Source organism: Bombina bombina, chromosome 7, assembly GCF_027579735.1.
Source record: "Bombina bombina isolate aBomBom1 chromosome 7, aBomBom1.pri, whole genome shotgun sequence".
Taxonomy (NCBI): domain Eukaryota; kingdom Metazoa; phylum Chordata; class Amphibia; order Anura; family Bombinatoridae; genus Bombina; species Bombina bombina.
The window spans coordinates 623,761,204-623,778,217 of record NC_069505.1 but is presented as its reverse complement, the minus strand read 5'-3'; the positions used below and the strand labels follow the sequence as shown (position 1 = coordinate 623,778,217).

Below are 17,014 nucleotides of genomic sequence, written 5' to 3'. Positions count from 1 at the left end.
TTATAGTTTGACTGTGTCCCACGCAAAACAGTTTCAGTCACAGTTACAAAACTTTGCAGCCAGTGTCCCTCTTCTTCCTTCTGCATCCACTATATAGTTTAATCATTGGTGTGAAATATGGGTGGCCCTTCGAAACCTTGTCCCTCTATTGGATAATCTGAATATCCCATTTCCAACAGCCAAAAAGCTTTCTGGCTGTAGTTCTCTCATGGCAACACTGGGTGGCATCATTACAAACATACATAGCAACATTTGAATCAACTTAAATCAGTATTTCTATTAAATGGTTATTCATTTTATCATAATTTACTGCAACAACTATTCACAATATTTGTTTTGGATAAGTTATATCTTAATGAATTTTCTGATCATTTTGATATGAAACATCAAATACATCTAGCATTATATTAAAATAATTTATATTTCATAGTCATATCACATCAAATATATATCTCATAGTCATATCACATCAAAGTAACTTCCATATTTTCATCTCACTATATTTTAAAAGATGTATGTGAAACTTTATAAACATTTATTTGCACGTTTATATGATATGACTTAATTCATTTCATGCAGGCATTCCGTCTCTTTCTAAGTGCATAGATTGATGCTCATGACCAATGGTTGTCTGCAATAAAAATAGAAATAATTATTAGAGATGATCCAAGCATTCATATGTCTATGGTCCATAAGTATTTATTTATATTCTTAAAAACACAGAGGCTAAGTAAGATCTTTTATGTTTTCAAAACATATATATCATTTCTATGTATATCTGAATTTATTTCCTATATAAATATCCCCTGCAGCAATTATCTATTTAATACAATGTGCTTAATTTCAATATATATATCATGAATCATTCTAAACATACATGGAAAACTGGCATTGTTCCCCTTGCAAAATGTATTTAATTTTATTTGTGTCACCTTCCCCCAAGATGGGGGTCTGCAGTACGTCTTCAAATATCAGAGATTCAGTGAGATAGAACTGTTGTTATCACACGTGTCAAATTCCAAAGGGGTCCTTGAACACATTCTTTTCTCACCTCACCAAATGTTCTGAAGTTATAGAACTCTGCATATATAGTCAAATGAATAGGGTCACTGAGCTATTTCCTTTAGAAAATAAATGTTTGTGTGTTTTACACTACAGGGGTCGTGCTTCAAAAGGCTCTGCTGATCGTCAATCCTGATAGACGTGTATTAGAAGCTGTGTTCAACAAACTCATGTTCAATTAATCCTGAGGTCTCATCTAACATATACAGTGTATAAAATATACATATATATATACATATATATGTACACATATGTAATATTCATCACAATATTCATATACTCTGACAACACACACTACATAGCATACACTTACATATGCACATGCACACACACTACATAGCATACACTTACACATGCAGATACACACACACTACATTGCATACTGTTACACATGCAGACACACACTTCATATCAAACACTTATACAGGCAGATACACACACACTACATAGCATACACTTATACATACAGATACACACACACTACATAGCATACACTTATACATGCAGATACACACACTTACACATACAGATACACACACACTACATAGCATACACTTATGCATGCAGATACACACACACACTACATAGCTTACACTTATACATGCAGATACACACACACACTACATAGCTTACACTTATACATGCAGATACACACACACACTACATAGCTTACACTTATACATGCAGATACACACACACACTACATAGCTTACACTTATACATGCAGATACACACACACACACTACATAGCATACACTTATGCATGCAGATACACACACACACTACATAGCTTACACTTATACATGCAGATACACACACACACAGCTTACACTTATACATGCATATATACACACACACTACATAGCTTACACTTATACATGCAGATACACACACACACACAGCTTACACTTATACATACATATACACACACACACTAAATAGTTTACACTTACACATGCATATATACACACACACTACACAGCATACATTTATACATGCAGATACACACACTTCATAGCTTACACTTATACATGCAGACACACACACTACATAGCATACACTTATACATACAGATACACACACACTTATACATGCAGATACACACACACTTATACATACAGATACACACACTACACAGCTTACACATATACATGCAGATACACACACATACACACTTATAGATACAGATAGACACACACACACACACTACATCATATATGGGTATCTGTAACTCATTATATGGGTCCTGGGGTTGGCAAGCACATTAGCTGGCAGTCTGAGGCTGCCACTGTTCGTTACCCTTAGCACTGCTCATCGTATAAAACTGAAGGCATGCTAGTATTATCACCAGGGGTTAGACGTAATCACTACCAGGGGTTAGAGGTCACCATTACCTGAGGTCAGAGGGTATACAGACTTCCTACTCCTGCTTGACCCACACACCATTACTTTTCCACAAGGAAACTAACAGGTATATACCCTGGGAGAGAAAAGCCAGCTGCTTCTGAGTATGTGCCCAATAGAATTTAAAAAAAATTCTAAATGCATGGGGCAATGCGGGACAGATGGCTAGCAACCCGGGACAGTTGGGGGGTATGTAATTTTAGTATAATAGTTAGGGTAGGTTAATTATTAGTTTAATATAGTTTAATGTAAACCTATTATAATAGGTTTAGTAAGTGGTAGCGATGTGGGAGGCCAGGGGTTTAAGGGTTAATACATTTATTTAGTTGCGGAGGGGTCCGGGAGCGGGCGGATAGGGGTTAATACATTTCTTAGAGTTGCGGTGGGCTCCCGGAGCGGAGGGATAGGGGTTAGTAACTTTATTAGAGTTGCAGTAGGCTCCGGGAGCAGCGGGATGGGGGTTAATACATTTATTTAGTTGCGGTGGGGTCCGGGAGCAGCGGGATAGGGGTTAAACATTTTAATATAGTGGCGGTGTTTAGTGACAGGGTATAAATAAAGTTGGAAAAAAGCAGAATAGCAGCGAGATCGATGACTGTTAGTCCTTGGTGCACAGCTTTTTGACAGCTTTTTTTATAAATATGGAGATCGTATTCAGGTCCGCGGCCGCGATGTTAGGCGAGCGTATTGGTCCTGGCGAATGCAGCATAGTTAACGGCTTGATAGATAGGCCTCTTAGTCTTATTCCGTTTACTAAAAGTTGAGTGAAATTCTAATAGTAGGAGAATTAAACGGATATTGTCAGATGGGTTTCTATGGGTCATAAAAGCTCTGCCCATGTTATTGAGTTGTGGTTTTAATTAGCAGATACAGCTATTTCATATACAACAATAAATAGACAGATAAGGAGGTCTGCACTCCCTAAATGCTCTGTTCAGTTTAATGGGTTGTGGTTTAAATGAACAGAAACAGCTATTTCATATACAAAAATAAATAAAGAGGTCTGCTCTCCCTAAATGCTCTGCTCAGTTTAATGGGTTGTGGTTTAAATGAACAGAAACAGCTATTTCATATCAAAATAAATATATGAGGCCTGCACTCAGATAAGCTCAGGCTATGTAATTGGTTATCAGAAACAGCTATTGCATATACAAAAATAAATAAAGAGGTCTGCTCTCCGTATAAACTCAGCACATGTTGTTGTTTAAATGAACATTTGTTATTAGAAACAGCTATTTAATATACAAAATAAATAGAGGTCTGCTCTCCATATAAGCTCAGCCCATATAATTGGTTATCAGAAACAGCTATTTCATATACAAAAATGTTCTGTTCATTTTAAAGAGTTGTGGTTTAAATGCACAGAAACAGCTGTTTCATATACAAAAATAAACCTAAAAGGAGCAGTTTCTGATACATTTCATACTCTGCAAGTCACTGTAAACACATTGGAGGGAAACCTGTTTTACACCTGTTTTCTGATAAACACAGGTGTTTCATCACCAGTTCTATTAATAAATGTGCAGCACTGACAGATATTATATTAGTCACATAAACAAATGGTGTCCCGCCCAAATTACATAATATCACGTGACATCATCTACTGTTGTGTTCACACATATGTTAATAAAGATACGATATTACAAAACATAATGGGCGTGGTTAAACGCAAGCGTTTGTAAATGGTGTCCCGCCTACAGTAGGTGTGGTTATAGCGCGCACCTCTATAGCATTGGGCGCTTTGGAAGCATCCACCAATCTTCTAAAGGAGGGCGTGGTTATCTAGTTAATATCTACTAGGGGCGTGGCTTTTAGGCAAAGCCTAGGCATATTGTCCAATGGTAGTTTAGTGGGCGTGACTAAAACCGCAAGGTGGGCGTGTGGTGTTGGGTGACGCCATTCCTGTGCGCCAGAGTGCATATTTCCGGTCATGGAAGCGGACGGTTCGTACGAGCAGGGATTCGTGGGGATCCGGTTTTGTCAGGAATGGTGAGAGCAGAAACAATAATATGGTGATCAGTAGTTGTGCCAGTAACCCCTAAGTCACGTGACTAGTCGCTTTGTCTATTGCTGTAATGTGTATAGGACTGAAGCAAGTTCATAGACACTAATGTACTCAGATTGTTAACAGAGTCGCTAATACAGAGGATAAAGAGGATCACTAATACAGAGAGGATAAAACTAGTCCCTAATACTGGGAGGATACATCTAGTCCCTAATACAGAGAGAGGATACATCTAGTCCCTAATACAGAGAGGATAAAACTAGTCCCTAATACAGAGAGAGGATGCATCTAGTCCCTAATACAGAGAGAGGATACATCTAGTCCCTAATACAGAGAGGATACATCTAGTCCCTAATACAGAGAGAGGATACATCTAGTCCCTAATACAGAGAGAGGATACATCTAGTCCCTAATACAGAGAGAGGATACATCTAGTCCCTAATACAGAGAGAGGATACATCTAGTCCCTAATACAGAGAGAGGATACATCTAGTCCCTAATACAGAGAGAGGATACATCTAGTCCCTAATACAGAGAGGATACATCTAGTCCCTAATACAGAGAGAGGATACATCTAGTCCCTAATACAGAGAGAGGATACATCTAGTCCCTAATACAGAGAGAGGATACATCTAGTCCCTAATACAGAGAGAGGATACATCTAGTCCCTAATACAGAGAGAGGATACATCTAGTCCCTAATACAGAGAGAGGATACATCTAGTCCCTAATACAGAGAGAGGATACATCTAGTCCCTAATACAGAGAGAGGATGCATCTAGTCCCTAATACAGAGAGAGGATGCATCTAGTCCCTAATACAGAGAGAGGATACATCTAGTCCCTAATACAGAGAGAGGATACATCTAGTCCCTAATACAGAGAGAGGATACATCTAGTCCCTAATACAGAGAGAGGATACATCTAGTCCCTAATACAGAGAGAGGATACATCTAGTCCCTAATACAGAGAGAGGATACATCTAGTCCCTAATACAGAGAGGATACATCTAGTACATAATACAGAGAGGATACATCTAGTCCCTAATATAGAGAGAGGATACATCTAGTACATAATACAGAGAGAGGATACATCTAGTACATAATACAGAGAGAGGATACATCTAGTACATAATACAGAGAGAGGATACATCTAGTACATAATACAGAGAGAGGATACATCTAGTACATAATACAGAGAGAGGATACATCTAGTACATAATACAGAGAGAGGATACATCTAGTCCCTAATACAGAGAGAGGATACATCTAGTCCCTAATACAGAGAGAGGATACATCTAGTCCCTAATACAGAGAGAGGATACATCTAGTCCCTAATACAGAGAGAGGATACATCTAGTCCCTAATACAGAGAGAGGATACATCTAGTACATAATACAGAGAGAGGTTACATCTAGTCCCTAATACAGAGAGAGGATACATCTAGTCCCTAATACAGAGAGAGGATACATCTAGTCCCTAATACAGAGAGAGGATACATCTAGTCCCTAATACAGAGAGAGGATACATCTAGTCCCTAATACAGAGAGAGGATACATCTAGTCCCTAATACAGAGAGAGGATACATCTAGTACATAATACAGAGAGAGGATACATCTAGTACATAATACAGAGAGAGGATACATCTAGTGCCTAATACAGAGAGAGGATACATCTAGTCCCTAATACAGAGAGGGGATACATCTAGTCCCTAATACAGAGAGAGGATGCATCTAGTCCCTAATACAGAGAGAGGATACATCTAGTCCCTAATACAGAGAGAGGATACATCTAGTCCCTAATACAGAGAGAGGATACATCTAGTCCCTAATACAGAGAGAGGATACATCTAGTCCCTAATACAGAGAGAGGATACATCTAGTCCCTAATATACAGAGAGAGGATACATCTAGTCCCTAATACAGAGAGAGGATACATCTAGTCCCTAATACAGAGAGAGGATACATCTAGTCCCTAATACAGAGAGAGGATACATCTAGTCCCTAATACAGAGAGAGGATACATCTAGTCCCTAATACAGAGAGAGGATACATCTAGTCCCTAATACAGAGAGAGGATACATCTAGTGCCTAATACAGAGAGAGGATACATCTAGTGCCTAATACAGAGAGAGGATACATCTAGTCCCTAATACTGGGAGGATACATCTAGTGCCTAATACAGAGAGAGGATACATCTAGTCCCTAATACAGAGAGAGGATACATCTAGTCCCTAATACAGAGAGGATACATCTAGTCCCTAATACAGAGAGAGGATACATCTAGTCCCTAATACAGAGAGGATACATCTAGTACATAATACAGAGAGGATACATCTAGTACATAATACAGAGAGAGGATACATCTAGTCCCTAATACAGAGAGAGGATACATCTAGTCCCTAATACAGAGAGAGGATACATCTAGTCCCTAATACAGAGAGAGGATACATCTAGTCCCTAACGCAGAGAGAGGATACATCTAGTACCTAATGCAGAGAGGCTACATCTAGTCCCTAATACAGAGAGAGGCTACATCTAGTCCCTAATACAGAGAGAGGCTACATCTAGTCCCTAATACTGAGAGAGGATACATCTAGTGCCTAATACAGAGAGAGGATACATCTAGTCCCTAATACAGAGAGAGGATACATCTAGTCCCTAATACAGAGAGGGGATACATCTAGTCCCTAATACAGAGAGAGGATGCATCTAGTCCCTAATACAGAGAGAGGATACATCTAGTCCCTAATACAGAGAGAGGATACATCTAGTCCCTAATACAGAGAGAGGATACATCTAGTCCCTAATACAGAGAGAGGATACATCTAGTCCCTAATACAGAGAGAGGATACATCTAGTCCCTAATACAGAGAGAGGATACATCTAGTCCCTAATACAGAGAGAGGATACATCTAGTCCCTAATACAGAGAGAGGATACATCTAGTCCCTAATACAGAGAGAGGATACATCTAGTGCCTAATACAGAGAGAGCATACATCTAGTCCCTAATACTGGGAGGATACATCTATTCCCTAATACAGAGAGAGGATACATCTATTCCCTAATACAGAGAGAGGATACATCTAGTCCCTAATACAGAGAGAGGATACATCTAGTCCCTAATACAGAGAGAGGATACATCTAGTCCCTAATACAGAGAGAGGATACATCTAGTCCCTAATACAGAGAGAGGATACATCTAGTCCCTAATGCAGAGAGAGGATACATCTAGTCCCTAATACAGAGAGAGGATACATCTAGTCCCTAATACAGAGAGAGGATACATCTAGTCCCTAATACAGAGAGAGGATACATCTAGTCCCTAATACAGAGAGAGGATACATCTAGTCCCTAATACAGAGAGAGGATACATCTAGTCCCTAATACAGAGAGAGGATACATCTAGTCCCTAATACAGAGAGAGGATACATCTAGTGCCTAATACAGAGAGAGGATACATCTAGTCCCTAATACTGGGAGGATACATCTATTCCCTAATACAGAGAGAGGATACATCTATTCCCTAATACAGAGAGAGGATACATCTAGTCCCTAATGCAGAGAGGATACATCTAGTCCCTAATACAGAGAGAGAGAGGATACATCTAGTGCCTAATACAGAGAGAGAGGATACATCTAGGCCCTAATACAGAGAGAGAGGATACATCTAGGCCTTAATACAGAGAGAGGATACATCTAGTCCCTAATACAGAGAGAGGATACATCTAGTCCCTAATACAGAGAGAGGATACATCTAGTCCCTAATACAGAGAGAGGATACATCTAGTCCCTAATACAGAGAGAGGATACATCTAGTCCCTAATACAGAGAGAGGATACATCTAGTCCCTAATACAGAGAGAGGATACATCTAGTCCCTAATACAGAGAGAGGATACATCTAGTCCCTAATACAGAGAGAGGATACATCTAGTCCCTAATACAGAGAGAGGATACATCTAGTCCCTAATACAGAGAGAGGATACATCTAGTCCCTAATACAGAGAGAGGATACATCTAGTGCCTAATATACAGAGAGAGGATACATCTAGTACCTAATATACAGAGAGAGGATACATCTATTCCCTAATACAGAGAGAGGATGCATCTAGTACATAATACAGAGAGAGGATGCATCTAGTACATAATACAGAGAGAGGATACATCTAGTACATAATACAGAGAGAGGATACATCTAGTACATAATACAGAGAGAGGATACATCTAGTCCCTAAAACAGAGAGAGGATACATCTAGTCCCTAATACAGAGAGAGGATACATCTAGTCCCTAATACAGAGAGAGGATACATCTAGTCCCTAATACAGAGAGAGGATACATCTAGTCCCTAATACAGAGAGAGGATACATCTAGTCCCTAATACAGAGAGGGGATACATCTAGTCCCTAATACAGAGAGAGGATACATCTAGTCCCTAATACAGAGAGAGGATACATCTAGTCCCTAATACAGAGAGAGGATACATCTAGTCAAAGAGAGAGAACAGCACTCCATGAGATAGAACAGAAGCTGGAATAACTTCCATGCATGTTCATTTTTATTGAATTCCTCAGGGTGCCAGTTCTTTTTGCACACTACGCCCCTTCACAGAGAAAAAAATATCCTGAAGCATATCAGTCTGACCCTGCCCAATGACAGTCCAGCGCCGAAATACCAGGCAATTCTTCTCTGAACAAGGGAAGCAACAACCCCAGACGATCGTTTCGGCCTTCTATGGGCCTCGTCAGTGAGGTGCAGTTGTATCTCTCTAAGGGCAAGTGTGCATGGAGTCCACGTCTGGTTTCCCCATTACTCTTAGGGTGACCCAAGAATAATTTGCATAAAAAGTCAAAGAGAGAGAACAGCACTCCATGAGATAGAACAGAAGCTGGAATAACTTCCATGCATGTTCATTTTTATTGAATTCCTCAGGGTGCCAGTTCTTTTTGCACACTACGCCCCTTCACAGAGAAAAAAATATCCTGAAGCATATCAGTCTGACCCTGCCCAATGACAGTCCAGCGCCGAAATACCAGGCAATTCTTCTCTGAACAAGGGAAGCAACAACCCCAGACGATCGTTTCGGCCTTCTATGGGCCTCGTCAGTGAGGTGCAGTTGTATCTCTCTAAGGGCAAGTGTGCATGGAGTCCACGTCTGGTTTCCCCATTACTCTTAGGGTGACCCAAGAATAATTTGCATAAAAAGTCAAAGAGAGAGAACAGCACTCCATGAGATAGAACAGAAGCTGGAATAACTTCCATGCATGTTCATTTTTATTGAATTCCTCAGGGTGCCAGTTCTTTTTGCACACTACGCCCCTTCACAGAGAAAAAAATATCCTGAAGCATATCAGTCTGACCCTGCCCAATGACAGTCCAGCGCCGAAATACCAGGCAATTCTTCTCTGAACAAGGGAAGCAACAACCCCAGACGATCGTTTCGGCCTTCTATGGGCCTCGTCAGTGAGGTGCAGTTGTATCTCTCTAAGGGCAAGTGTGCATGGAGTCCACGTCTGGTTTCCCCATTACTCTTAGGGTGACCCAAGAATAATTTGCATAAAAAGTCAAAGAGAGAGAACAGCACTCCATGAGATAGAACAGAAGCTGGAATAACTTCCATGCATGTTCATTTTTATTGAATTCCTCAGGGTGCCAGTTCTTTTTGCACACTACGCCCCTTCACAGAGAAAAAAATATCCTGAAGCATATCAGTCTGACCCTGCCCAATGACAGTCCAGCGCCGAAATACCAGGCAATTCTTCTCTGAACAAGGGAAGCAACAACCCCAGACGATCGTTTCGGCCTTCTATGGGCCTCGTCAGTGAGGTGCAGTTGTATCTCTCTAAGGGCAAGTGTGCATGGAGTCCACGTCTGGTTTCCCCATTACTCTTAGGGTGACCCAAGAATAATTTGCATAAAAAGTCAAAGAGAGAGAACAGCACTCCATGAGATAGAACAGAAGCTGGAATAACTTCCATGCATGTTCATTTTTATTGAATTCCTCAGGGTGCCAGTTCTTTTTGCACACTACGCCCCTTCACAGAGAAAAAAATATCCTGAAGCATATCAGTCTGACCCTGCCCAATGACAGTCCAGCGCCGAAATACCAGGCAATCTAGTCCCTAATACAGAGAGAGGATACATCTAGTGCCTAATACAGAGAGAGGATACATCTAGTGCCTAATACAGAGAGAGGATACATCTAGTGCCTAATACAGAGAGAGGATACATCTAGTGCCTAATACAGAGAGAGGATACATCTAGTCCCTAATAAAGAGAGAGGATACATCTAGTCCCTAATACAGAGAGAGGATACATCTAGTCCCTAATACAGAGAGAGAGGATACATCTAGTCCCTAATACAGAGAGAGGATACATCTAGTCCCTAATACAGAGAGAGGATACATCTAGTCCCTAATACAGAGAGAGGATACATCTAGTCCCTAATACAGAGAGAGGATACATCTAGTGCCTAATACAGAGAGAGGATACATCTAGTGCCTAATACAGAGAGAGGATACATCTAGTGCCTAATACAGAGAGAAGATACATCTAGTCCCTAATATACAGAGAGAGGATACATCTAGTCCCTAATACAGAGAGAGGATACATCTAGTCCCTAATACAGAGAGAGGATGCATCTAGTACATAATACAGAGAGAGGATGCATCTAGTACATAATACAGAGAGAGGATACATCTAGTACATAATACAGAGAGAGGATACATCTAGTACATAATACAGAGAGAGGATACATCTAGTCCCTAATACAGAGAGAGGATACATCTAGTCCCTAATACAGAGAGAGGATACATCTAGTCCCTAATACAGAGAGAGGATACATCTAGTCCCTAATACAGAGAGAGGATACATCTAGTACATAATACAGAGAGAGGATACATCTAGTCCCTAATACAGAGAGAGGATACATCTAGTCCCTAGTAGAGAGAGGGGGTGCATCTAGTCCCTAGTAGAGAGAGGGGGTGCATCTAGTCCCTAGTAGAGAGAGGGGATGCATCTAGTCCCTAGTAGAGAGAGGGGGTGCATCTAGTCCCTAGTAGAGAGAGGGGGCGCATCTAGTCCCTAGTAGAGAGAGGGGCTGCATCTAGTCCCTAGTAGAGAGAGGGGATGCATCTAGTCCCTAGTAGAGAGAGGGGGTGCATCTAGTCCCTAGTAGAGAGAGGGGGTGCATCTAGTCCCTAGTAGAGAGAGGGGGTGCATCTAGTCCCTAGTAGAGAGAGGGGGTGCATCTAGTCCCTAGTAGAGAGAGGGGGTGCATCTAGTCCCTAGTAGAGAGAGGGGATGCATCTAGTCCCTAGTAGAGAGAGGGGGTGCATCTAGTCCCTAGTAGAGAGAGGGGGTGCATCTAGTCCCTAGTAGAGAGAGGGGGTGCATCTAGTCCCTAGTAGAGAGAGGGGGTGCATCTAGTCCCTAGTAGAGAGAGGGGGTGCATCTAGTCCCTTGTAGAGAGAGGGGGTGCATCTAGTCCCTTGTAGAGAGAGGGGGTGCATCTAGTCCCTTGTAGAGAGAGGGGATGCATCTAGTCCCTAGTAGAGAGAGGGGGTGCATCTAGTCCCTAGTAGAGAGAGGGGGTGCATCTAGTCCCTAGTAGAGAGAGGGGGTGCATCTAGTCCCTAGTAGAGAGAGGGGGTGCATCTAGTCCCTAGTAGAGAGAGGGGGTGCATCTAGTCCCTAGTAGAGAGAGGGGGTGCATCTAGTCCCTAGTAGAGAGAGGGGGTGCATCTAGTCCCTAGTAGAGAGAGGGGGTGCATCTAGTCCTTAGTAGAGAGAGGGGGTGCATCTAGTCCTTAGTAGAGAGAGGGGGTGCATCTAGTCCCTTGTAGAGAGAGGGGGTGCATCTAGTCCCTAGTACAGAGAGGGGATGCATCTAGTCCCTAGTACAGAGAGGGGATGCATCTAGTCCCTAGTACAGAGAGGGGGTGCATCTAGTCCCTAGTACAGAGAGGGGGTGCATCTAGTCCCTAGTACAGAGAGGGGGTGCATCTAGTCCCTAGTACAGAGAGGGGGTGCATCTAGTCCCTAGTACAGAGAGGGGGTGCATATAGTCCCTAGTACAGAGAGGGGATGCATATAGTCCCTAGTACAGAGAGGGGGTGCATATAGTCCCTAGTAGAGAGAGGGGGTGCATCTAGTCCCTAGTAGAGAGAGGGGGTGCATCTAGTCCCTAGTAGAGAGAGGGGGTGCATCTAGTCCCTAGTAGAGAGAGGGGGTGCATCTAGTCCCTAGTAGAGAGAGGGGGTGCATCTAGTCCCTAGTAGAGAGAGAGGGTGCATCTAGTCCCTAGTAGAGAGAGGGGGTGCATCTAGTCCCTAGTAGAGAGAGGGGGTGCATCTAGTTCCTAAGTCACTCTTATTATTATCATCGGTTATTTGTAGAGCGCCAACAGATTCCTCAGTGCTATAAACATAGGCAGAATACAAGGAAATATTTATAGGGATCAGACGGGTTCAAGGGGATAGCAATGGAGGAGAGGAACTAGTATAAAGAAAGGTTAGTGTAGGTTGTAAGCATATAGAGAAGGTAATATAAGGAGCAGTGGAGTCTTTAGGGAGCGCTTGAAGCTTTCAAAATTAGGGGGGAGTCTTGTGGAGCGAGGCAGAAAGTTCCACAAGATGGGAGCCAGTCTGGAGAAGTTCTGTAAACGGGAATGAGAGGAGGTAACAAGAGAGGAAGGGAGTAGGAGGTTGTGAGCATAGCAAAGGGGTCGGGAGGGAGAGTATCTGGAGACCAGGTCTTAGATATGGGGGGGGGGGGGGGGAGTGCAGTTGAGGGCTTTGTATGTCAGAGTGAGAATTTTGTGTTTAAACTTGGAGGCAAGAGGAAGTCAGTGAAGGGATTTGCAGAGATAAACAAGATAAAGAAAGGTGCTCCTTATACAAAGAGACATAAGACATTCAGGGAGTAATAAAAATACAGCTCCTATTACAGACGGATGCATTGAGGAAGTTCTGCTACTGATTAGTGTCATTTCTATGTTTAGGTTATCGTTGCTCTATGTATAATGATTTTATGGCCTCTCTTGCAGCAACAACATGTTGTATCCTAAAGAGGACAAGGAAAACCGGATCCTACTTTATGCGGTAATATAAAGTATTTAATTGTAAAAAGTAGGGACATAAATAGTTGTAAGGGAAAGATAAGCTTGGAATAGAGGAGAGTACAAGACAAGAAGGGGATGGAATTTGAGTTGAGGCTCAGGAAGAGATTGGTGTTGTGGCTATGTAGAGAAGCAATAGGGCTATAATGGGGAGCTGTTGGTAATATGAGGGTTGTAGTGTGAGGTCGATAGGACTAGAGGGTGAAGACGATGGGTGAGTATCTCTAATGAGAAGTGGAACCAGTAAGATCAGACAGGTGTGATAGGTGCCAGGTCCAAGGGCAGTCGGAATAGGCTCTAGAAGAACTGGTGCTAGGAAGAGTGGAGGGTTTGTAGTGAAGACCGGGAAGAGCTGAGTAACATCTTAGACCAATTGCAGGGGGTACACTCAAGAACAAGGGAACAGCAAGTGCTGTGGTGTAGAGTATGAGCTTGAGGCAATGTGTGGGGCAAACACACCCGGGTGAAGTTGAGGGGCAGAGGAAGGTGCTATGTAGGGAGGGGGCAGGAAGTGGGGTCATGGTGAACTGACAGGAATAGAAGAGGGGCTGAAATGCGGAGGGATGAGGCAGCAACTGGGGATGATGTCAGGTGAAGCATTGGAGGAGGAACTAGGGTTAGCTGGAAGGGAGCATGGATTGAGGAGGAGCTGGTGTCATGCAGAAGAGGGGGTTCAGGAAGGGAGGGGTAAAGGAGGAGCTGGTGTCAAGCAGAAGAGGGGGGCTGCAGGAAGGGAGGGGGAGACGAGAGGAGGGTGCAGGAAGAGAGGGGGGGACGAGGAGCTGGTGTCAAGCAGAAGAGGGGATGCAGGAAGAGAGGGGAGAGGAGCTGGTGTCAAGCAGAAGATGGGGATGCAGGAAGGAAGGGGGGAGAGGAGGGGAGGGTGCAGTAATGAAGAGGGGAGACTAGGGGAGGAGCTGTGATCAGGGATGAGCTTTAAATTTGTGTTCTTGGTTCTTTCTCTGCAGTGCCGTAACTGTGATTACCAGCAGGAAGCGGACAACAGCTGCATATACGTCAATAAGATCACGCATGAAGTAGAGTGAGTAATTTGACTGGGCGGTAACGCCGCTAGTACTTAGCCTCTAGTGCATCATGTGAACCTTAGCAGTGAGGGGCTGATAGTTGTCGGTGTTGGTTCCTATGTGACAGTACTTTTTATTTGTCCCTAGTGAGCTAACTCAGATCATCGCTGATGTATCCCAGGATCCCACATTACCGCGTACTGAAGACCATCCGTGCTCCAAGTCAGTCTCAGGGCCACCATCTTGTCTGTCCTTTCTCCTCTCTGTGTGTCCCTGCCTCATGCAGGTCATATCTCTATCACCCCTACTCATGCATATTGTCTATCACCTCTTGCGTGTCATATGGCTCTTTTGCCGGCTCCCTCCATGCACCTTGTTTATTCTGTGCAATTATGTATTTTTTTTCCCCTCACTCGTGTATCTTTTCTCTCTCTACTTCTGCTCTTCCTTACCCACTACACGTTTTAACCCTTCTCTACCTCATCGTTTCACCAGGTGCGGACACAAAGAAGCCGTGTTCTTCCAGTCACACAGCGCCCGAGCTGAGGTATAACTTTCCTCTTATCCCCTTTATCCCTACCCCTCCTGCCACAGAACACCCAGTGCTGAGTTTAGAGAAATAAATAACTGGGAATAATGTTTTTTTCTCCCTCACAGGATGCCATGCGACTGTATTATGTGTGTACTGCGCCACACTGCGGGCACCGCTGGACTGAATGACACCACACACATCCTTTCACTTGCTGTAGATTTTATTTTCGTGTTGACATAATAAAGGTTTTATTTATACATTTGATAAGTGTTATTTTTACACCTATTGTGAGGAAAGTTATTGGATCCTGTGGGGGAAGGTGCATTAGACTCTTACACCTACAGGATCTAAGACTCAAACTCTAGTCGTATGGGGGTACAGACGGTAGATCCTGCATGGGGAGGTTTATAGATTCAACCTCTCGGGATATGTGTTCATACTCTGTAACATCCAGAGGGCATAGACTTCAGATCCTACATGGGGAGGTGCATAGACTGTAGATCCTGCATGAAGTGTTGTATAGACTCATCCTCTTGGGATATGTGCATATACTCTGTAGTAATCGGGGTACATAGACTGTAGATCCTGCATGAAGTGTTGTATAGACTCATCCTCTTGGGATATGTGCATATACTCTGTAGTAATCGGGGTACATAGACTGTAGATCCTGCATGAAGTGTTGTATAGACTCATCCTCTTGGGATATGTGCATATACTCTGTAGTAATCGGGGTACATAGACTGTAGATCCTGCATGAAGTGTTGTATAGACTCATCCTCTTGGGATATGTGCATATACTCTGTAGTAATCGGGGTATATAGACTGTAGATCCTGCATGGGGAAGTTTGACTAAATTTCTCAGGCTATGTACAAAGAATCTAGATTCTGCAGTATATAAAAGAGAACAAAGGGGCGCCTCATGTGTAGACTCAATATAAGATGAGCCAAATGGATACTCGCATATCACTGGAGCACCCTAATGTGCTGGTAGATACAGGCTGAAGAATTATAGGGTGTATCAGCTCACCCACTCCTGGAGGACCCCGTGTGCTGCAGTGGGGAAGTGAAGCGAGAAAGCCCAGAGTAAAAGAGCGTGTGTATTAACAATGCCAAAAGGGTACTCACATTCTGGACGAGCACACCTATGTGCTGGTAGGAGTAGACTGATAGATTTCAGAAGGGTGTATCAGTTCACCCAATCAGGATTCTCCCAATAATCAGGATACATGTGCAGGATGCGGATAATGTTTGTGTTCCAATTGATAGTCAATGAACACAAGCAAGTAAGGTTTTTTTAAAAAACAAATGTTTATTATAAACAATATAAAAAACAAGTAGCGGAACAGAGGTATCCAAATGTCCCCCTTGAAATGCAACGCGTTTCTCGGCACTAAGAGGGCCGTTTCATCAGGCATAAGATCACCTTACTAGCAGTCCTGCTTTTTAAAGCTCTTCCCAAACTCTAAAGGAAAACGCTCACCCTTAAGGGGCGTGTTCTCTAATTCAGTGGTTCTCAACCTAAGTGACCTCAAGGCCCGGTAAGTTTTAGCCGGACCGGTCCAGGGCCCGGTAAGCATCGGGAGTGGGTTGCAGTAGGTTTGGAAGAAAAAAAAAAAAAATATATATCTCCTCCCCTCTCTCTCTCTCTTCCCCCCTCTCTCTTTCTCTCTCCTCCCCTTTCTCTCTCCTCCCCTCTCTCTCTCCTCCCCTCTCTCTCTCCTCCCCTCTCTCTCTCCTCCCCTCTCTCTTTCTCTCTCTCCTCCCCCCTCTCTTTCTCTCTCTGTCTCTATCTATCTCCTCCCTCTCTCTCTCTCTCTCTCTCTCTCCTCCCTCTTTCTCTCTCTCTCTCCTCCCTCTCTTTCTTTCTCTCT

At 42.9% G+C, this 17,014-nt stretch overlaps 1 protein-coding gene across 1 annotated transcript; it reads left to right on the top strand.

Moving 5' to 3' along the window:
• The first annotated feature begins 4,366 nt into the window (after positions 1-4,366).
• Positions 4,367-15,410, top strand: POLR2I (RNA polymerase II subunit I). Its single transcript, XM_053689205.1, has 6 exons — positions 4,367-4,455; positions 13,515-13,569; positions 14,555-14,628; positions 14,759-14,833; positions 15,107-15,158; positions 15,269-15,410. The coding sequence occupies exons 1-6, from the start codon at positions 4,397-4,399 to the stop codon at positions 15,329-15,331; spliced, it is 378 nt and encodes a 125-aa protein (XP_053545180.1). The 5' UTR covers positions 4,367-4,396; the 3' UTR covers positions 15,332-15,410.
• Positions 15,411-17,014: the final 1,604 nt, after the last annotated feature.